We start from the raw sequence: 18,809 nt of genomic DNA, 5'->3' as shown, positions 1-18,809 counted from the left end.
AACTACTGTTCCTTATTTTAATATCCTAAAGATAAACTAAGGCTAAAGGATGCAGCTTTTCATATAAATTTCATACCGTGATTCTTTCTTCAAGTTATTTTAATGGCACCAAATGTCATTTTATTTCTGTTCCCATTACAATCTGCATAGATTAACATTATAGCAAATCCAGATGAGCCATTTCAATATGGTATGAGGTAGATCTGCTCTGAAATTTGTTGAACAGTGGAAGGCTAATCAGAAATACTTCTAAGGACAGTAAAACCGAAGTAGAATGCTCAGTCTTGAACTTATTCGTTGACATTTAAGCTGTACAGCATTGGGTAGCACGAGAAGGAAAATAAAAATGCTTGCCTTGATTTTGATGGAGTAAACAGGCTGACAGTGATAAACGCAACCCACAGTACTTCTTTGAATATGAAGGTGAGATCTTTACATGTCCATCATTAAGATTTGTCTTCTTGCTTTATTAATGACTTCCTTCCTATATATAACCTATAGGATGAAGAAAGGGATCCCCTGCTGCATAGCTTTAGCGTCTTAAAAGAAGTGCTGAATAATATAACAGGTAAGCTTATGCAGAAATCAGCAGGTACGTGTGCCTTCTAGGGTACGTGCAAATAAATGTTATATTTCCTTCTGTGTGCAAATGTGCTTTTTTATCTTATTTACTACCCAGAGATCATATACTGAATAACAAGAAAAGAGTTAATAAGTATATGCTTTTCCAGATGAATAATATGAGTACTAAACTAGCATACAGATACTACTGTTGCCACTATCTGGACATATCCATCCATCCATCCATCCATCCGCGTGTGTGTTTACGTGTTTTTTTCATTATACTAAAGCTTGTAGTAATATGGGAAATCTGCTATATTATTATGTATAATCTTTTTGTGCTTGGCTTATGCTTTCTGATCTGTGAGTGACTAGAAAAATCTGCTTGGAAAGGTGTTTCCCATTATTTGGTTTCTCCTTAAATTCTTCAGTTTGTTGGGTTTCATCATTTGTTATCAATAAGAAATGAAGATGAGACTTCACTTTCCATTTGCACCTCTTGAATCTTGACGTGAATGACTCAAGATTTGAGTGTTTTACTTTGTGACCAGTTGCACCGAAAGGAGCTGGGGTTCTGTATTAATTACAGAAGTAGAGCATATGGCTGTGATGTGGATTATGACTAGGTTTTTGCTTCCAGACAATTTTTCCCATTTCCACCCACGTTTTCTCTGATTATAGTTTCAGGAGTAGCTGTTTAACCCCAGTATATATTGATAGTCTGGAAGTGAGGCTAATGCTGAGCTGCAGGTGGCATTCTGCTGGTTCTTCCCAAAATTTCTTACTGATTGCAGTATTCTAAAGGAAGCCTTATTTCTGATCCCCTTATCACAGTGAGTGTTCTGAACTACGGCTGAAATTTGAGATGGACTTATCGCATTTCTGATTGCAGAATGTGCCTGTTCTCGTGTCAGTGCTGAGCCTGGAATCTCCTCAAAACTAAGTTCACTAGAACTACAGCAGCGCCCCGTCCAGGTGCTGAGGACCTGTGCCAGCCCTAAGCCCTTATTTCTTCCTTGGTTGTGGCTGCCTGCAAGTGTAGTGCTTTATTTTTCTTTGCCTGGTGAACGTCTCCTGGCTGTGAGCAGGACTCTTCTGTGAGGTCATGACATCATAGGCAACTCCTGCACAGTTTGTATTTTTGGATAATATCTTTGTTCTGGGTGTTACACTTTTCCCCAGACTAAATGAGTGGATTTATGTGTTTCTGTAAGCTCACTCATCTTCTGTAAGATATGCATACAACCATCAGAATTGTTTTAGGAGGACGATTTCCTGGCACTAATCTGTCCTTCTGTGAGATAAAATTTTGAAGATGAGACTCCTGAAGTTCTTTGCCATTATTGCAAATAGCACTTCTTATCAACAAGGTGGGGAGATGTCAGGATGCTTGAACAAATGCAATACGAGTAAATGTCAGGGGCTGGCCATTAATCTGTAGCTCCTGGATGCAATATGCTGTTGACTTGTTGGGAAAAAATGCAAGCTGAGTATCTGCTCATGTTAGAGAAAGCCAATTTCCATGTACTGAGAGACTCTCTGTGAGTATTAGTCATCATGTAAGTAGGTTTATGCTGAGCTAGTAATTGCTTATATACAATGATGATAGCATATTGGTTTGATTACATGGGGTTCTTTTGAACAGGTAATTTCAGCTTCAATGACTTGTGATTTGTAGACTAGTGTCTTGAGATAGGACATCATTGCTATGTTCATTTTTTTTCATTTTAGACAGACTGGATTTCAAGCAATACTTTGATACAGAGTCTACTGCCTCATCTTCCAGGCAATGAAAAGTCCAAGCTTATTATTATTATTTTTAATTATTATTATTTGGGGGTGGGGGCAGAGTTTTTTTTTATTATTATTTTTTTGCCTGGACCTTCCTTTCATGTCTCTTTCATTAGCTCATGGAAACACATTGCTTTTATATTTAAATTTATTCAAGCTGTAATCTTTGACATTTGAGTTAGCTTTTAGTACAATTTTGCATTTATAGTAATATATATTATGTATTTTCTCAATCCCCCAAGAACCCATTTTAATCTGTTCCGGATGCAAATTTCAGGCTGCCTTGTCCCATCTCCCCTCTTGCTCTCGCCCCCCCTTCCCCTCCCCCATGGAGCATGTTTGATCAGGTGTGGCAGGAATATCCACTGTCAAGCTGCGCCCTTTATATTAGTCAATATTATCCTTCCTTCCCTCCCACTCCCTTCATTCTCCTCTGGGCTTTACCAGTTGATTTATAATTTTGGAATTCTCATCGGAGTCTGTAATACAGTTTGTTCATTATTTAACCAAAACCTGTTTAATGAGCAAAGAGAGGCAATGTAAATGTTAGGCATGTTGCAGTGGAGTACCTTTTGTTCTCCTCTGAGCTAGTGGGTATTAACTCTGTCGTGACTGTGATGCTGAAATACCCTGGTCAAGGGGCTAAAGATGCACTGTATACCTCCCGCAGCTAAAGATTCCCATTTCAAAGTGTTGCTCCTCAAGAGTAAGTAAATTACATAATGTCTTTTATTTGATTACCAAAAATAGTAAATCCTTGCCTGCAACTATCTAGTGGCATCCCATCCCATTGTAATGCCTAAATGGGCTCCTGAAGGAAACATCTAGAGAAGATGCTGTTGCTCAGCACAAACAAACCCATGCCTGTGGTAAGAATAGCTTCGTTTCTGCAATTCAGCATACCTACTGAAAGGCCTTGGACCTGACATACAGGGAATGATGTTACTCTTTAAAATTCTAGCAATGAAATGTAATTTTACGTAGATTTATAAGAGCTGTTTAATAGTTTGAAAATAAACAACATGTCTTCTCTGATCCCATCTCATTGGTTTTATTTTATGCAATTTTTACACTTTCACATGCTGGATATGTTTTAATGTTGATAGTTGTTGTGTGAAAAACAGAAAAATAGATGTTCTCTCATCTTGGGTGGTGCGTACGTTACTCCAAGATAAACTTAATAGTTGAATCTTGAACTAAGATGAGCAGCATAAGCCTGTCTGATATGATGTCTCCTGTTTCCAATACTCAGAAAAAAAACAAAACAAAACAAAACAACAACAAAAAAAAAACAAAACACAAATTAGTGTCCTGAGTTATGACCGCATGCAAACAATGACTATCAGGCTTTGTCTAGGCTTGCAAAATTGAAACAAAACCAGGTCTTCAAAGGTTATTTTAAAGCTGATGGAAGCTGCAGTATTGATACAGATTTCCATCTAGGGTAATTGCACCGCAGCTTTCATTCGACTGCTTTTTAAAGTACATTGAGTATCTAGAAAATATGTCTGGATGTTAAAGTCTGTTCACTTTGTCAGTTTTGTTATGGATTTAGGTCAACAAAAGGAAGCTTCTTTTTGATGTCCAGTGGTAACGGAGCATCTTCTCTTTCCTGAGTGTTTCTAAGTTAGGATGCTCTTGAGCTCAGATGGTAGAGGTTTTGTAACCAAAAATGACTGGAAATACAAACTCATACAAACTCAAACTCAGCCTTTTTTCCCATGATCTGGTGAGGATTGGGTTTTCTTAAATCTTGCTGTTGAAGTCTTTAGATGATTCCAGCTTGATGTGCAGATAAAAGCAGGTACTTCTGTAGTCCTTCTCCTCAAGGCAGAATTTGTGCTTTGCTCTGACTGGGAGGATGAGTCAGAAACCAGGATCTTTGTGACTGAATTACTGCTTACTGGTGTGTAGGATGGTTTTAGGACAGAAAATAACTGAATGCAAGTGCCTTGTACAAGTCAGCAGTGCAGTGGGAGAAGCAGGTGTTTGTGGAAAGTGTGTGCATCAAGAGTCTATTTAAATAAGGTTTAAACTAGGTAAACACACCTGTGAAGAGGTGCTTGTGTATGTTTTAGGGCCATGAGTGCCAGACTGGAAGGTTTGAGTCCTTTTATCCTCTTGTGGTTCAGAGTCAGTGCATTTAAACAGAAGCTGCAAAGTAAGCTGTTAGAAGCACTCAGATTTCATGCACATTCATGACATTTTAAATGAATGCTTGTACAGTGGGTTCAGAAGAATCTTTTCATGGCTTATTTCAGACAAGAAGCTGCTGCAAATCTCCATCTTTAGAGGGTTGGCTGGGGCATTAAGAGCTGGCTAAAGGTCAAATGACTGTAACCATAGGAGAACCTTTGCCCAGTGTACCGATTTAATATACTTGTTACTGTAGCCATCAGTTTTCTGGTATGTAGATTTGATTGCACACTCATTTTCTCATGTCTGATCTCTGGAAACTCAATTTTTAAGGAAAATCTGACATTCAGATGAAACAATACAGAAATTTTATCCTGATTTGGGATTAATGCCCAAACTTTTCCTGTAAGATCTCATTTTAAGAAGTGGTAAATGAGTAGTAAAAATAAACGTAGGGCCTTTTCTCAGACCAGGCAGCTCTGGCTAACATGTAGCTTTTGTCATGTTCTCCACATTTATTTATTTTTTTTTAAGAAGAATGGATAAGGTGTAAGAATACTTAAAAATTGAGAAAGTAAGTTTTCTTCCATAACTTTAATTCAGCCTTGCTAATTAGCAGGTGGCAATGCAATTTGATCCATGTCAGATGATCTAACACAGTGTACAGAATTGGTAATTCATTTATTTTAATATTTTTTATCATCTTTTCACTATATGAAATAGGAAGATTATGGTGACAGCCTTGATGTGGTGCTTTGCTTGCAGGCTAAACCCAGACTATTTGATTCTTGTGTATAGTATTCAGACTTTACGGTAAATTTCTCATTTTTAAAGCAAATTCCTAGCCTTCAAGAGGGCACGTATCCTTCCAAGTGAGAAGAAAATGTAAATCAATGTACTATTTTTGCTTTAAAGCTGCAGGTAGTTCTAGATACTGTCTTTGAGAGAAATGCATCTAAGTTCTGATCTCATTGTAGCATCAAATGAAGCAAAGGGCTTTCTTATGGCTAAGGTCTTTGAGTTTCCCTCTGATAACAGGTTTCTTTTGACATTTTTGGTGTAGATTTTCTTTGTGTTACTGGAGAAATCATAAACCACACTCTTCTCAGGTGGTTGGTAATATTTTTCCTTTACTTTCTAACAGAGTTTCATGGAGTGACGCTATCATGCCCTGTGAGTGATGACTGCATGGGGAGATTTCTGGGATGTAAACTTCTCAAGCCCGAAACTAACATGAAAATGGTGTTAGTTCAATATAAAGGAAGAAAGAGAAGGAATGTGCTTGATGAATAACTTAGTATTTCTGACGCTTATACGTGCACTACGGCAAGCATTGTAACCTTTTTGCAAGGCTTTTCTATTGTCTGTGAGGCAGCATTTGTGCTGTGTGAAGAATCAGTTGCAGGGTCAGTGGTCACTGAGTTGTTCGGTGAGGCTTTGAACACGGGGCCCTGGGTGGAATGGGACTCCTGGGAAGGGGAAGCTTGTAACAGAGGATGTGTAATCGAGACTGAACAGGCAGAAAGGGCTGGACTGAGGCTGCGTAGCAACCTTAGTTTGAGAACATTTTAGCTTTTATGTTTGAATTCTGTATCGTGCTTCTGAGTTGTATGAAACTTGCTGAATAAATTTAATAGAAATGGAGTGACAATGGGAATATCTAGAGGAAAAAAATCCACAACCAAAACCATTAAGATGGTCTTCACACAAGGTATTTCTGCATTTCTCTTCAAGCCAGGGCATCTGAACTGTCCCTTCTGCTGCCCACCATCCTTGCAATGCCACTGTAGCATCCTTTTAATACGGTTCTTTGTGTGTAGTGTAAGACTAGAGCTCGGAGCTGGTCTCCTGACTGTGCGTGGCTAATGACTGGCAGGTACAGGCAGGAGGTGGTGCTGTTGGAAGGAATTGTTTCCTGACCCCTAATCCTTAAGGACCCTAGGATTTAGATGGACAAGCGCTCCTGGCTGTTGCTTGGCAGAGTTCCTGCAGTGTGCTTGTTCTCTAACACCAGCCTTCTGTTACCACTGCAGGGCCGGGCTCTGAAGAGCTGCCACATGTGCGCGGTGTGCAACTGACTCTCTCTTGTTCCACGCTTGTTGAGCAATTACTTTCCCACTTGTTGGGCACTCCATTATTTCCTTCAGTTACTGCTTCTGTGTGAAGTGGAGCCATAAAGGAAATGGCCTAATGTACGTACATTAGAGGGCTATAAATTGCAGTTTGATTTGGTAGAAGGGCAATGCCAGATGCTCCGCTGAAATTAAGGTTCCTCTTAAGTTATCCATGGAGGTTTTATTCCAGGTGTTTTTGACCCTGCTGTCTTTGTGGTTGTTTGAAACCAGTTAAGAGTGATTGTGGCCCATTAAGAGACAGTAAGGCTATTTGCATGGTAGTAAAAGCCTTCTGGAAGAAGAAGTATATGCAAAGTGTTGAATTCTAGTAGGAGTTCATTAAATATGTAGCCCTTCTTCTGTTCTCACAGCTTTCCTTATCTTTGTTGTCCTCTTCATTAAATCACTGCCATCTAACTAGTTAAAAACATCAGCTCACAGGTGATCTGCTTCAAGGAAGCAATATTTGTCAGAAAGTGCAGGTGCATATTTATATAGTTATGTAATAGGAATGCCACGTCTTGGTCATATATACGCAGCGTGCGTACTGAAACATTCCTCGTCTCAAGAAATTTGTAGCTTTAGAGGGTGGAAGTAGAGAGGTCATTAAGTCTATGAAGTTGTTAAACACTTGAAGCTTTTTCTTAATGACTACTTCCATTTGTCCTTCAAACAGGCCATTGTTGGCTGATCCCTAATAATGTTTATAGCAAGATCTGAGTTTGAAGGAGAGGTTTGAAAGAGGATTCAATGAGGCAAAATGTCCTGTTCTCAGGGGTAGTGCAGGGATGTGTGATAAAGAGCGGCTTCTCACAATAATTGTTGAAAATTAAGACAGAAGACGAAACCAAGCAAGAAGACAAGTGGAATGGGAGGTATTCAAGGTAAGTACAGAAGTAGCAGAACAATAGATAAATTTGTTATTAAAATACCAAATTGATTGGTATGGGGATGTTAATTGTGAGTGATGTACAGTTGGAGGCTTGCTTGTTTGTTGCTGAACTTGCATGAGTTTTTTCTTTAAAGTAATTGTACCTAGCTTGTCTGCTATCTGAGTGTTGTACAGTATATATTTGAAGTTTTTTCTTTTTCTTTTTTTTTAATTTACAGTCAGGAAAAACATTTCCTTCCCACTTGCTTTGAATCTCCTTATTGTAAGTTTTAAAAAAAAAAAAAAAAGGAAAAAAAAAAAAAGACAGGTCAAGATAACGCTTATGAAATTTGTCTTTAGAAAATGATACATGAAAGCCAGTTTGTCCTGAAAGTAGATAATAAAATTTCCAGCTCCACCAGTCCTTTAATAACTCCTGTCATCTTTTAGATGACACGACTTGAACTTGTTCTACAGCACCTCTAAATACAACAAAGAATGGAAAATTTGTTATATGTTGTCTGTAATATAGTGGATTAAAGGTTGGGTCTTGTGATATGATGGATTCTGAGGTGAAAGAGATAGAGATGGCATGTCATGGATGAGTTGGAAGAGCGTTCAATCAAGTGTTTGTGTTGCCAACAGATACTTTTTGGGGAAAAAAGTTTGAGAGTGAATTGAAATCAATAAATTTATTAATACAGTGAGGAAGGATAAACTGTGATTGATTTATTATATATAAGTAAATCTTCTAGGGACAGTGAACGAGTACAGGTCATCACAAAATTGTAGAAAATAAATGTTCCTTTTCAAGATCTAGTCTTCGATATTGTGGCAAGTTGATGATAAATCAGCATTTGTATTGCATCATATACTGTATCCATGTGACTTGGAAATGCCATTTTAAGCGTTAAAACAATTTGCTCTTCCTTTAAACTACAGATTATATTGGGACGTTCCTCAGTTAGTTTAGGGGGTGTGGATAGACACACTTTTCATCAGTTGAACTTCCTGAACTGAATGTGCCTGTGCTCTTCGCATCATGCAATCATGAAGTTAAAACTTGTCTGTTCAAGCTACTATTATTTGCCAGTGCATTGTGTTAGAAAGGTGTGCAGTTCCATGACAGTTGAGGAACAGGGCACGACATAACAACAAAATAAAACCCCAACGTGTCAGATGAGAGCTTTCACATACATGCAATGGAACTGAAGTTCAAAGTGATGCTGGCTTTAGCTGTCCTGTTAAAATCCATATTTTAGTTTAAAATAGTTTAACTTAGGTAAACTGTTTCTGTGATAGTGTACACGGATGTATTTTGCACTGTAATCACAATTACACAATTGTCATGCTCAAGGGGCACACTTGATTAATGCCTGGTAGCTGAATATGATAAATGGTTCGGTGATGGTGGTGGTACTCTGTCTGTCTGTCTGTAAGCACTTCAGAAGTTCTGATTTCCACTCTTGTCCTTGGTCTACTAATTTACTGTTTAAACGTGGCTAGGAATAAGTTATGAACAGAGCAGCATAATGAATCTGAACATGTATGCCTTCTTTCCTTGGTGCAGGAGTGTGAGTTTCTTGCATGACTGTTAGCAGTTCTTGACGTATCTGCGTGCTATCTTGTTACTTAAGTGAGACGAGAGATTTCAGAACAATGCTGCTCACTTTTGGTTGAGTTTAACTTAGTTCTCGGGTGAAATTTATGGTTAAAATGTGTCTCTGTGCCCCTGTTACTTTTCAAGAAATTGTCCTTTTTCTTGACACACTGGAGAAGTCTCCCAAGTGGCTGTCAAATTAGATTCCATTTACCTCTTGACTGGCTGCTTAAATAATTCAGGTGGCAAATTATAAATGTGAGGTATTGTTGATGTAAATCAAAATGAGGTTGTCATCTTGATCATTGTGTACTGAAGGAGAATAGTCTATGAGATCTAGGCGAGTGGCTTTATTCTAGAAAGAAAGTGTGCCGATGGTAGAATATGGTTGCTTATGTAAGCATCTTTAGTAACTGCACTTAGGAACTTGGATGTTCTTCAAAGCTGGATTAGACAGTTTATAGTGGCCTGTAATAGTTCTGTAATAACTAAGAAGGCTGTCACAGCAGCATGGGAGGAGAGAGGCGTCATTCGCTGGTTTTCACATCAGTCTGAGGTTTTCCCATTTGTTGTTTAGAAATGCTTTATTTTGCTTTGCGTGCATGGCTCTTTGTTAAAACGTTTGGGTTTTCAGGATCTGAAATGCAAATACATTCAGTCAGCCTGAAGATCTAACAAGCACTATGAAATGTCTGTGCTTCTCCTTTCTTACACACATTGTGCCTCAGTGTGAGATCACCTCAGATGTGAAGCAATCGCACTGATAGAGGGAGTGGGGAGAATACAGTCCTGGGAATATTTACCTAAGTGGTGGTGCTCATGGTGAACACAAAGGTGTAGGAAGTGTGTTTGCCCAATATGTTTGCCAAATATTTACTGGTCCGTTAAAATATGTTACGGTCAACAGGAAAAGGCTATTTCAGTTGAAACAGGAGTGCTGTGATATTGTGGGAAAGTTAGCTTTTGGTGGAGAGGTACAGCAATGGTTTAATGAAGGTAAAATAACGCTGAATTGTGGACTGTTTTTCCAGAGTTGAGTGTGTTTCTCTTGATCTAATCAACGCTCACTGTATGAATGGAAGAACTTACACGTCTACCCTTCTGTGTTGGCACTGCTAGCAGTCCCGAACCACAATCTTTTATATAGCATGTAACTTCTTTGCTTGATGCAGGAGTATGAACACTTGCATCATGAAGACTTCTGTTTACTTAAGAACATAAGGGGAGAAATGTCCATGTTTTGTACATTTGAGAAAAAAAAAAAAAAAGGTAATGTTTTCTTAGGGAAATGGTTTTGCCTCTTTCTCAGAATGTGGGAAACAGGAGAGGCAGAAATGAAAAGATCCAGACGTTTTAAAAAGCAGTAGATCAACTAACAGAGTAGCTTAATGGTAATTTAATAAACGGGGGAAAAAATGTCTTGTTTTCTTTAAAGAAAAATAAATTGCTGAAGAAACATAGAATGAAATAACAGGGGGAGACCACAGTAGGCATCCAGGAATGCTTGCTTTAATGGCTGTTTGGTAACTGACTACTAAAGCTTGTGTCAGAGGCAACAACTTAAACTTTGCAAGCTGTTTTATGCCTTTCTCTTTTACTAACAATACATTAAAAGCCTCAAGGTGAAGTTCATTTTCTTTCAGCCACCTTTAAGCCATACCGTGTTGTTTCGGGTGGCGGTTCTTAATGCTATTGGGTTTCGCAGCCCGTACTGGTACTTGTTCACATGCACCGGGCTCGTGTGCTGCAGCGGAAGGTCACACACTCGCTTTCACTCTGCAGGAACAGCAGGTGATGGTACCAGCTGTTCACATCCCCGTATTAGATGCCTGAATTTGAGCAGCTGTACGAGGCTGCTAATAAACTCTAAAATGTAATGCAGTTCATATTTTGCCCACATTTCACTCCATCCTACTCAGCACTGGCCATTAATTTTTAACATCTTTCAATACCACCCATAAGATGCTTATTTTCTTTCTTGTCATGCTGGTCTCCACTCCTCTTGTATGATGTGCCTGTTAGGTCCTTGACAAGTATTCCAGTGTTACAGATTTGAAAAGCAAAGTGTACAAAAGCATGGTAGTGTATAGGATTTAGGGAACGATGTCTCAGCCAAAAACATATACAAATTTTCAGGTTTTAATGTAGCGAAAATCATTTAAGCTGTTCTAAAGGACATACTTGCCCTAGTACAAGACTAGTTATGGATAGAAACCTAGCTCTTTTTTCACTTGTTTGTTTTAGAAGAATGGGTCAAAACTGCCTTTTTTCTGAGGAACCTCTACTTGTGTTCGACTAGCTGCAGAGGTTTTATGTGAATCTGCTGTTAAAAGAGGGCTGCAAATATTTTTAATTCCAGTTTGAGCAATAAAATTGGCTTGGCCATGAGTTTTGATATATCCACAGTTGATTTCAACTTGTGCTTTTTATTTAAAAAGCTTATTTGTGACCTGTTAGGACCCTCTGTTAAGCCAGTTAAATAAACCCTGGAAAGGTTGAAACTGCCTGTCTGTGCTTTCCAGAAGAGGGGAGGAGGGAGCCAAAGGAAGGATATTTACAGTTTAAAACCTTTTCAGCTCCTCTGTTCACCCCTTCTTCTTGCTGCATCACTGATTCAGCTCCCATCCTCTTCTCTGGAAGGCTCATAGTACCTATAACTGAAAAGTACCTTGGCTCCACTGACTGACCAGCAATGTTAACAACAATGTTTTCCTGCTAGTAAGGTCCTTAGGGGTGGCTTTTTTTTCCCCCTCCATCACCATAGCTTCAAAAAACACACTTTGGAGCTGAAGCCATACTGAGGGAGGCAGGAGCTGTGAAGAGGAGTTTTTAAAAACACAGAGGTGGAGAAAAGTTTGCTTGGTCCTTTGTTCAAAAGAATCTCAGGGAGCTTAATTCAGGAATTCAAGAGAACTAAGATAATTGCGTAAGAAGTAGTCTATAAAACTGAAAATAGAAGAAGCTTGCGGTACAGTTAGGGTTGGAAAGAGATGGGATGAGATGAGAAGTGTATCATAGAATATAGGAATAATATAGCTGTTAAAGTGGTGACGGGGCTTAGCTCAGAGGAAACAAAGCTAGTGTTTAAGTAGAACCTATTTCTATTACTTCACAATTCAGCTTGTTTTAGCTGGTCAGCGTTTTTAAATTGAACTGTCTTGAGGTCTAGAACTGATCTTCCTTGCTTGATCTGTGGTCCTTTCCTCCAACAAAGATTGCAATTTTTTTTCCCCTGCATGATGAGCCGGTTCTCCCATGGCAGGTTAGAGCCGTAAGCTCCTTGTTTAGAAGCTAGCCTTTTCTCAGCCAGCCTTACAATAAGCTTTCTAGACAACCAGTATTAATTGGTTGAAACAGCCAGTTATTTTTAACTGCATGCTTCGGATTTTTTTTATTTTTTCTTTACTGTTCAGGTGTCTCTGTCAGCCATAAAGAAAGCAGTTGAAGTAAATAGCTGTATCAAATGAAGTACCTCTTGTCCCCACAACTGCTTCCAAAATAAACCGAGAATAATGCTTTACACGTTTTGTCTCCTTCAACTCTAAAGGCGAGCAGCAGAGGAAGCATGGATTAACATGTAGTGATTTCTAGGAGCTGCTCTCCGCTCAGATTCCACTGTGCTTGGGCTGACTGACAGCGACATGTGGCTCAAGTGCATCTGGAAATATATCGCTGGCAAAATCTGCTTGGGTAAATATAGCAGGAACGGGTTGTCAGGGCAGGAGACAGATTGTTCTGGGAAAGGAAGTGTTGTCTGCCTTTCGTCTGAATAACAATTTCCTATATTTCTTAGACCTATCTCTTTCAGTATAGCGAAGATGCAAGCAGGATCTGACACATTTGCTGCGTTCTGTTGTTACATGTTCGTATGGTGGGAGTATTCCCCGAAATGGTATGATCGATAGGAGTAGCTATAGAGAATTGATGCCAATATGTCCTGCGGTGTTTAAATAGCAGTGGCACACGCTTTGTTCAGGTTTAAGCTCTTATTGAAAATAGGGCAGAGGAGAACTCACTGCGTGGACATCAAATGTGGGGAAAAAAAAACTCTAAAAAAAATCAGCAGATGATCATACAGAAGAATTCTGGCTTTTGCTTAGAAGCACAGTTAGGTTTAGCCCACCTGGCTCCAGGGGGAAAAGAAAAAAACAAACAAACAAAAACCTGAAAGCCCATTTAAATTTTTTTTTTTTTTTTTTTTTTTTTGGCATTTGCTATTTAGAAAACAAGCAGGGGTAGAAAATGCCAATTACAAGGCTTTCCTCCAGCAAAAGCTGGCTGGCAAAGGGATAAAGGCTCTCAAACTACCGTGGTACTGACCTAAGTCTCAAGGCAAATTGAATTGTTTGTGAAGAAACTTGAGAAAAACAACAACAAAACCCATCCTCCAGAGACATCTGCAATAGCTGATACTGCTTTTTCCCCCTCCATAAAGCATGGAATAACTTCGCGTGTACCGCTCAAAGGGTGTTTTCTGTACAGTGGGCAGTTTTTCCCTCTGCTCGCTCGAGGAGGTATGGGAGCCGGCCCCGCTGTGTGCTGTAGCTGCCCGAGGTCGCCGCTCGCCCCGCAGCCTGTGCCGAGGGGTCGCGTGCTGCTCCCGCTCTGCTGCCCCGTGCTGCAGCTCTGCCTGGGGTGGGGTTAGCAGCCGACAGGTGCACGGCATACCACGCAAATGTGGAGGCAGAGAATTCGCGTCCAAGGGCATTGGGGGTAAATAACTGCCCTTACACAAAGTGGTAGATGAATGCCGGCGTTTTCCTTGAGCAGATGAGTCTCTTCTAAATTCTGTCCCGCAAACCTCCATGTAATAAGCTTAGAAGTTTTTTTCCTCAGAAGTGCCAAACTGATGGTGGAATCTTCTGTGGCATATAGGAAATAATGATTAATTTGCTGGAGGATGCAGTTGAATTAGCCTAGAGGCTATCCAAAACTTTCTCTAGTTAAAAGCAGGAGGGTAGAATATGAAATTCTGTGCTTTAAATTTTTTGGATAAACCCTGTGTGGCTAAATAAAAAACTGTTCTGTCCATGTGCAGACTTCTTCAAAAATATTTGCAAGCCATCAGGATTGTTTTATTATTTCTTCTGATTGTACTAGGTCCAAACATTGTGCTCCTTGTCTTGAATTCGGCAGGGATAAATATCTCACCATTTCTCAGTCACAGAGGAGCCTTGCCACTTGTTATTTTATTTACTAGCTGTGTCACATAGCACACCCGACTTGTCTGTAGGCCATTTGCTGCGTAAACCTCAACAGAAGGAAGAGTGTGTCTGAATAGTGCATTTAAAAAGAAAAGTCTGCGCTGACCTTCCCCCCACACATACCTTGCCTGGCTCTCCCTGGAATAAAACTGAAGGGGCTGAACTTGATGTGGTTGCAGGTGAAATTTTGTGTCACAAGATCCCTGTGTTGACTGCTCATCTGGTACTAGTAAACAGTTGTTTGCTTTTCTGTGCATCAGCTGTTAGTATGTACTACAATTAACTGCTTTTTAATCATGCATCTAACACAACAGAAATCAAACATATCACAGAGTCAAAAGATTATGTTTGCTCCTGTGTTCATTAGTGTTTAGTAAAAGGATGTTCCTTTCCCCAACATTTGTATTTTATTTTAAAATTACAAGAGCTCTGCTGTGAGCTAAAGGCAAGAAGCTGAGGTTGTCCACAGCGTGTTAAATGAATCGCACACAGTGATACTGAAAAGAATTGCAGTTACTGAGCTATTAAAGAAATGTGGAAGGATGAAAAAAAAAAGATTATTTGCTAATGGCTTTGAAATTGTGAAATATTACGTGTGGAGTATTAAATATTAAATGTGGAGTATTATTGGGTGACAAACAGGAATGAGGCTAGGTTGAATATACATAAGGAAGGGGGTATCCTATTTTAAACTTGTCATAAACCGTGTTTCTGAACATGAAGAGGTATGAAAAGAAAGCCTAAATATTTGTAGTCTAAGAAAGGTAGTCCATTTTCTTTATATTGTTAATGAGCAAGCTGACTGGATGTCTTTAAAGCAATAGAAAATGTACAAATATCGCATTGCTTATTTTTAATCATTACGTATCTCTTGCGTGGAGTGCTCTGCAACATTAAGTGAACCAGATGTGGGTTAGAAATTGAAGCTGGAGGAACAACAGTAAGAGAATTTGTGATAAATGAGATTGGAAGGAAAGGAGAGCTATCCATTCAGTAAAAAGTTAAAAACAGAAGAATTCTCAGTTGACAATTGTGGAACGATTAATAGAAGTCTTTGAATCTGCTGCTGTGAGGAAAGTGAGAAGGAATAGTTATAACTGCTCTAGAGGAACTACTTTTCCTGCAGGGATTTCTTCTAGGACCACTGTTCCACAGTAAAAATGGCTTTGCTCTGAATGTGTCCACATGATGATTTATTCAGGCTGGCTGTAGAAGTACATGTAACTCTGATCTAGCTGTGTTGATGGGTGTTGTCACGTAAATAGGAAGCATTTAATCTCTGTAAGTATAACTATTTTGCATTCTGCAACAGTCACTTGCAACTGTCTAGGTAATACTGAAAGCTTATATGGCATTTGAACCTCGTTTACTGTCGGTAAATGCTGAATTGTTTGCCTGTTCTGATAATATCAGTTGTTTAATTTTATGAAAGACGGGAATTTCATTTTAAATCTCTAGAATGCTTTGCTGTTTTAGTTGCTAATTCTGGGACAGGAATGCAGGTAAGTTTATGAATGGAGCCAACAGGGACATGTAGGTAAATAGAATCTTAAGTGGGAACATAGATACTTTTTTTTTTTTTTTTTAACCTTTTTTTTCCTCTTGAACACCTTCTGGGTGCTGATTTGCAGGGGAACAGGGGTGGTACTTGCCTTTCTGAAATACTTCAGTGTCTGCTATTTTCTGAGCTGAAATTCCACTTCATGAAAATCACCTGAAGCATGAATTTATCTTTGTTTTTGTGCCCACAAATTCAAATTACACATAACTTTATTGGCTATGACAACATGTTGTAAAATATTTATGCTGCAGCTTTATTCTTGGTTTTGAGAGAAGAATCGCATTTGGTAAGTGATAGAAAAAGCGGTGAAAGCAAGGCAAAACTTGTGACATGGACATAAGCCTCTGGAGCATACCCAGTGCGTGCATAGCTTAAGTTCTATGCTGTAAAAGCTGCCTGAATTTGTTGTAGTGTACAAACAGTACTTAGGGGCAAATGCCCTAAATGCCACAGAAACTTCTTGCAAAAAGAGCATGCTTTTCTAAAAAAAAAAAAAAAAAAAAAAAAAAAAAAAAAAAAAAAGTTCAGCTTTGTTTTCCATGACTTTTGTTCCTTTTTTCTCTCTTGCCATTACTTTGTGTAATGCATTTTTGTCTGTTCCCATGTAAGCCCATTAAGACCATAACGTTTCTGTGTCAAATTTACAACTCCTATAACTTCAATAGGAAAACCCCTGTGTTTGTCTGACAGTTCTTCTCGCTTCTCGTTTTTTATGTCCCTCTGCACAGTCAGCACCGAGTTTTGTTGGGCTTAATATAAAGGGGCTTAGAAAGGCAGGTGCCTCTGGATTTGAATTTATGACTTCCAGACATGGAGTGTCATGTGTGCCTTTTTTTTTCCCCTCTGTCCTCTTCTGTAATGCTCTCTAGTCTGTAATAGGTTGAGTTGTAACATTCATTTAACCATTCCTCACATTCCCTGCTTTGAAAGCTTATCAGGACTGCTTTTGATTTAGTTATCTGGAACAAAAAAAGCCGTTTATGAAGGTTGGAATGGAGCTCTGGAGCAATAATATATTGGAGATCAGATTCAGGTCCCTGTTGTATTATTCCTAGGGATTTATTTGCCTGTGTACACACAGGAGCAGAGTGGTGTATGGAAGGCTTGCAGGAATGCAAATTGGACACATTTTGTTGGGACCTGTAGGGGATTTTCACTGCTTCATAATTTTTCAAAGGTTTGTTATACATCAGGCAGCCACTGCCTCTTCTTTAAACCTTTAAATCCCCCCTCTTTTTCCTGTTATAAAGGTCAGATTTTTTGACAACTGTGTGCAGGAACAAGATTTGTTAAATCCCTTCATTTTTATTCATACAAATATCGGCGTTTAGTGAGCAAGAGTCACCCCAGGATTCGGAGGCACACAAAGCTCAGTAGGAGCCTCCTGAACCTAAATTCAATTCAGCAACGCATCTCTTCAAGACTAAACCTGCCATCTGAATATTAACCCCTGACTGTATTGGCTGGGGACGGCACTGAATGCACGCGTGGTTGAACTTTTATCTCTGTGTCATTGACCAGGCTGCCTGCACAGGGCAGCTGCGGAGCTGCCTTCTCTGTCTTGCCTGGCTGCTTCCTGGGTGCGAGGCTCGAGCTGTGCCGTATCTGGACATCGCAGTTACTCATCTAGCACTAGTCCCTAATGGTGAGGCAGCAAAATGCTTCGTTTTGAGCCTCTCCTGTTCTGATCAAGTCATTGAAGTAAAGGAGTCCCCGCTGTTAAATCTTGATGAAGCTCTTTTTAGTTTGCTTTTATTTGTTTTTATGCAGCTCAGCTCTGAAAAAGCTATGTGGTGTGCTGCTGATCTTTGGGATGTTATTAAAGGTTTGACTCAAATGGGTAGCCCCTTTTTTCAGGGCTGACTTGCAGTGATTTGCTCTCCTGACAGCCAAGACTTAGTCACAGGCATCATTCAGTTTATAGCAAGCTGTGAAGTCCCCATCCTTGCCTGCCTTTCAGTGTGGGTGAAGGAAGAAGGTTGATGAGAGGGAAGCTCCTTTCCTTGCTTGAGATACCTTCTGTTAAGTACGGAAGTTGAGAGATGAGATCTGGCAAGTCATGCTGTGCTCTTTAATACTGTAATCTGTTTGTTGAGCAAAACACTGCTGGCAGGGTAAAGTTTTTGTTGTGTGACTAGCCGTAACAAAATTGTGTCTGCATAGGGGTAGTGGTCGAGGTTGTGCCTTTCTATAAGCTGCTGGACTTCATGATGAGGTGGCTGTGGAAAGGCTGTACGTATGCTGTGTTGAAGTCTGCTGTAGGCATTGATAATTTTAGAGGGAGATGGAGCAGACAGCTGCAGAGGCTGGGCCAGGCAGAAATTGAGGACTTGTTTCATCACAGCAGGTTTCTCCAAAGGTAGCCTGTTTGCTACTTGAGCTTACCTATACTGGTTGTGTCTATACAAAGCCACGCTAGGTATGAAGAACTGTGTTCCCTAACAATTGTCACTGCATTTATATAGAATTAAGATACAGGTTTAGATGTCTTGAAGTCATTCTACTTGAGTAGCATATTTTGAGTAGTTTTACATACAAAACAGTTTTGTTAACTTCTGGCATGCGAAGTTTTGCCAGTACAACATATCCGCTCAGAGTGCAAATGTGCAGTACGCTCAGGACCTTGCACAGGGTTACAAGTTCCCTGTCAGTTTCCTTCCATCACAGCTGGCAGTACAGCGTGGATGTACATTGGCTGGGTAGGTACAGGCTTAGCTGGTTGCCTCCTGCAAAGTTTCTAGCCTCACGGTGAGAGTGGCAGGCAGTTTTGGAGCCCCAAGGACTGATGCCTGAGGCCGGGCTTGCCTGCTCCTGCTTAGAAAATGTCTTGATTTGGACTGGCCTTTAAAGGCAGAATACAGTTTAATTCTTGAGTGTGGTGTTGTGAAACAGAAGGGGGATGGTCCAAAGTTGAAGGTAGTTTTAGTATGCTGTCTGCTGGCCATGTGAGGTCCTCTTGAAGGCTGGCTAA

The 18,809-nt window shown here is 39.7% G+C and overlaps 1 protein-coding gene across 2 annotated transcripts in view; it reads left to right on the top strand.

The window, feature by feature from the left end:
• Window positions 1-18,809, top strand: part of GBF1 (golgi brefeldin A resistant guanine nucleotide exchange factor 1) — a 102,369-nt gene that overhangs the window by 5,395 nt on the left and 78,165 nt on the right. For both annotated transcript variants that reach the window (XM_082764225.1, XM_082764226.1), the window contains exon 3: window positions 502-568. In XM_082764225.1, coding sequence (XP_082620351.1) covers window positions 502-568 — 67 coding nt within the window. The remainder of the gene's footprint in view (window positions 1-501; window positions 569-18,809) is intronic.

This window comes from Aythya marila, assembly GCF_965140915.1.
Source record: "Aythya marila genome assembly, chromosome: 7".
Classification (NCBI taxonomy): Eukaryota; Metazoa; Chordata; class Aves; order Anseriformes; family Anatidae; genus Aythya; species Aythya marila.
Note: the sequence above shows the minus strand (reverse complement) of the source record. Positions and strands in the feature narration are given on the sequence as shown.